At 38.5% G+C, this 4,288-nt stretch overlaps 1 protein-coding gene across 1 annotated transcript in view; it reads left to right on the top strand.

Moving 5' to 3' along the window:
- The window catches only part of LOC119838991 (WD repeat-containing protein 44), a 22,060-nt gene that overhangs the window by 6,230 nt on the left and 11,542 nt on the right, over positions 1-4,288 (top strand). The window contains exons 6-11 of the mRNA XM_038365162.1: positions 713-853; positions 1,206-1,393; positions 1,970-2,084; positions 2,551-2,673; positions 2,979-3,057; positions 3,601-3,840. Of these exons, the coding sequence (XP_038221090.1) occupies positions 713-853; positions 1,206-1,393; positions 1,970-2,084; positions 2,551-2,673; positions 2,979-3,057; positions 3,601-3,840 (886 nt within the window). The remainder of the gene's footprint in view (positions 1-712; positions 854-1,205; positions 1,394-1,969; positions 2,085-2,550; positions 2,674-2,978; positions 3,058-3,600; positions 3,841-4,288) is intronic.

The following is a 4,288-nucleotide window of genomic DNA, read 5'->3' as shown; positions in this document are numbered from 1 at the left end:
AACGAAAGTAAAAATAGTTTACTGTGCGGCTTGTTTATTACAGACAAAAGGGACTGACTCAGTTAATGTCATGCAAGAATTTTGCTTTGTGTTGTTATCTCTTGCTGAAACTGTATTTTTAAGTTTTTTATTTCCAAATTACGATCGGTTTTTGTCATTAAATTGAATTTAAAAAGTTAACAAAATTGGAGCTAGTGATTTGAATGTTTCTTATTTACCAAATCTTAAAATCTATATTTTTTGGTTTAGATGTCGAAAAAAAAACAGATACATATTTCGAGTGACTTTGTTTAAAAATTAGTTGATTTAAAGCACGAATCTATACTTATGAATAAATTCTTCAGAGAATTAAACTATGTACCGGTGAAATTTCGTTAGTTTTTTGGTGAAAGTTTGTTTCATCATCAGCCCATATATTATATTCCCACTGCTGGGAGACAGGCCTCCTATGAGGGTTAAGTATGCAGGTTGGCAGATGTCACATGTCGTTCTTAACCGACCATGGAAAAGGAAGACGTTCTTAGTTCCACTGTATTTTTTTGTGTTTTTTACCTTTTTCGACTCGGTGAACCGATTTTGATGATTCTTTTTTTATTTAACTATATAATGTGAATATAATTATAATTAATTCTCATTAAACTAATATTTACATTATAAAATATGTTTCATAAATATAATTAATTCTCATCTGAACGGATTCTGATATCAACAGTATTAGCGATGGCCGAGCCGGACGTGATAGCGAGCACAAAAGCGAACAGTCTGAAACAGAGAGGGGGCGGCGCCGCCATCGTGGCCGTCAGCCACACCCACCTGCCGGGGCCGGTCGCGCCGCCCAGGAAGAAGAAACGCAGTTAGTTATTTTTTGCTCGTTTCGAGATTTCATAGAGTTGCCGTAACGTCTTATAGCACTTATTGCAGCGTGGGAAAGAGACAACTATATAGGTTGTCTAGCGCCATCTCTTTCACACGCTGGAAGAGGAAGACGTCTAGGTAACACCCCCCTGAACTTTGTTTTCATTATATTTGATGGTTTTTAACTATGTTAGCGTATAATAGTCCCTTCGTGTATGAATAAATTTTCGATACTTTTTTTATGGGAAGACAGAATGTTCCTAAAAAAATTAAACGGGATTTAAAATTTCATGGACGCATTTTAAGAAGGCCAGTATTGTAATTTTGACAGTGGGCTGAATGTTTCACAGACAAGTTGCACGGCTCGCAGACACTGTCCACGGCTGAGGGGGACGACGTGAGCGTGTGCTCGCAGCCCGCGCCCGCACCCGCGCACGCACTTGCGCACGCACCCGCGCACGCACCTACACCTGCGCCTGCGCACGCGCACACACTCGGCGCCTCGCGCAAGCCGCACCTCGACTCGCTGCGGGTGGAGGTGCGAAACACACTTTATGTGTCACTTAAGGGGACAATATGGCCTATAAGTGTGGGTTCTAATGCATTAAATCCACGGCATATATACGGATATAATCCACGGCATTATTGAAAGCAGAAAAATAAAAAAAATCAAAATTATTATTTTAGTTGTTTATTGTTTTTTCGTTTTGTTCACACACTGTATTGAATAGTTAATGGTGTACCTTGTTATTGGCGTACATATTTGTAAAAGGAACTATTTATTGTATGTTTAGCTGTAAGGTACCTTTTTAAAAATAAATAAATAAATTATACTAATTGGATATTGTGTTGAAAACATGATGTTCCAATTTGATTGGATACAAAAAGAATCACTGAGATACCTCTAAACATAACTTACAACAAATAAAAGTCTAGTTCAGTGTAATTTTTGGTTCACCAGTCATTAAATTTTTATTTTGTAATTTTTAACAATATGGGATATTTTTATTAGTGGTAAATAAAATATAATGCTATAATTACATAGACAACGTAAAAACGTTTTGTCATTCGTTAATTCATTCACTCATTCATTAATTCATTCATTCATTCGCAGGCGGCTCAAGTAAGCACCTTGAGTCAGAGCATGGCCCTGCCCAGTCCGGCGAGCACCATCGAATCGCTCACGAGAGAGTTTCAAGACTCGTTAGAACTCTCACATTCTAAATATGGTGAGTGTTTAACAAATTATAATTGCCAATCATTGAGTAGTAATGTTGCCTGGTGAAGATTTTTTTTAAACTGATTCAGTATTCAGTAATCTTTGAGTTTATTTCCTAAAAACGATTAAATATTTTTATAATCCATACATTATGTATGATATGATAATAATAATTTTGAATGCAAGTCTGTTTGTCTATCAGTCTATTACGTATCGTTGAAATTAGGAGTGAAACAGTAGAAGATACGAGCTGATTTCTTTTTAAATCATCAAAAAAGTTTTTGCCCTTGGTTATGTGTATGTGAATCGGCGGGAAACAGCTTATATTAGATCGATTAATTAACTATAGCAATGTTTTGCCTGTTGCGCTCTTCATACTTCTGATTTAATTTATCTCTGGTTTGTACTCTCTTGTAAAGGTGCACAATAGAGAGTTTTTGATTGATTGATTGACTGATTTTATATAACATATCTAGCAAGCGACATGTCCCTGGGCGACACGTGGTCGTCGCCCGCGCCGCCGCCCGCGCGCGCACACGCGCACGCGCACGCGCACGCACACGCGCACACGCACGCTGACCTCACTGGGACTATTAATGGTAACGTAAATCAGAAAAGGATTTACAAAAAATTCATGTATTATTGAAGAGAGAGTACGAGGCAAATGCCATTTTATTTCGCTGGTCTTTATCACCAAATCAAGTGGAATCGAGAGGTCAAGTCGTGCAAGGGTCTCTGAATTGGTACCTAAGATGATATTGAAGTGGTTTTTTTTTCTCCTCATTATTTTGCATTACCGAATTGTCTTTAAATTGAAGATTTAAGGCATGTATAAATTAATTTGCTAATATTAAATAAAATTTAAGATTAGATGTATTTACCTAGTTAGATTATAACTTTATAGGTGAATGCGGTCGCAATGAAGATACGCGTGCGGGTGCGCGTACGCACAGCGGTACGGCCAGCCTGGGCTCCACGACTCGGTACGAACTCTTTCGAAAGTAGTGATTTGATCATGAAAATTCTGTCTTCCTTTAGTTTTATTTTTTTTTCCACGTCGCATCGTAACGATATAGTTCTGATCTGATCTGATTTTAGTCTGGGGACAGTTAATAAGCTACAGAGTGAGAGTAGGCTTATTTTTAAATTTTTTTGATCGCTTAAGCTTTGCCACGTACAACATATAGCAATGTGCTAATTGAGTATTGTTCTGATAAATTAAATAGGATTTTAACACGCTTTCAATAGCTGTACTGTATTGTATGAAATGGACTCCTTTAGACTCTATTTAGACCCACTTTAATTGGACATAATATTTTGTTCGAACTTTGTACATCTAATTAATTTAGTCAAAGTGGAATAATTTCCTTATTTGCGAAACTATTAAATATTAATTGAATTAATTGCATTAATATTTAATTTAAGACTCCAGTAGTATAGGAGTCGCCTAGTCTGTATATATGCCCAGAAGACGACTAAATCCATACTCGTAATATATATCTATTTATCCGCATCCAACCGAGCAGGCGGGGCGAAGGCAGCCGCGCGCGGCGGCGCTCCGCGGGCGACTCGCCGGCGGAGGGCGAAGCGCCGGGCGAGGGCCTGCGCGCGCGCGCCGCCTCGGGCCGCCAGCTCTCCGACATCGAGATACTGGAGCAGGTCACCGTGCTCAACCTGGACACTGGTGCGTCACCCCGTACCCTGTTATTATGCTTATATTACTCTTTCATACGAAAACAGCAGATCGGATCGGTATGCAATTTGGTGTTATATATCTGAGTTAGTAGATAGGTGCTTTTTAGTGATAACCATGCGAGTTAAGCCGCGGGCTCTGGCTAGTTAATTTTAAGTAATAAGTATGTTCGTCATTTATTAATTTAATGCTACTCATGTCATTCTTGAATCAATGCGGTCGAACATGTATTGGTTACATTTGCGACTTTCACAACTCCATATTATAATCAGTTTTCGACGTTTTTTTATCATACCATAGTTCCCTTCCCAATCGACGAAACGAAACGAAACTTATCATAGACGCTCTTACCATTTAAACAATCCAATTTATAAGCTCAAAAAACTCCATTTCCCACACTTTATTTACACTGGCAAATAGTTATGCCAAAAAAAAACAACTCTGTCTAACCAATACAACACGTGAACGGGCGCACAATAAAAAAAAGCGAAACTGGCCAGTGCACAGGTGTGTTGCAGGCG

The sequence above is a fragment of the Zerene cesonia genome, chromosome 3, assembly GCF_012273895.1.
Source record: "Zerene cesonia ecotype Mississippi chromosome 3, Zerene_cesonia_1.1, whole genome shotgun sequence".
Taxonomy (NCBI): domain Eukaryota; kingdom Metazoa; phylum Arthropoda; class Insecta; order Lepidoptera; family Pieridae; genus Zerene; species Zerene cesonia.
Note: the sequence above shows the minus strand (reverse complement) of the source record. Positions and strands in the feature narration are given on the sequence as shown.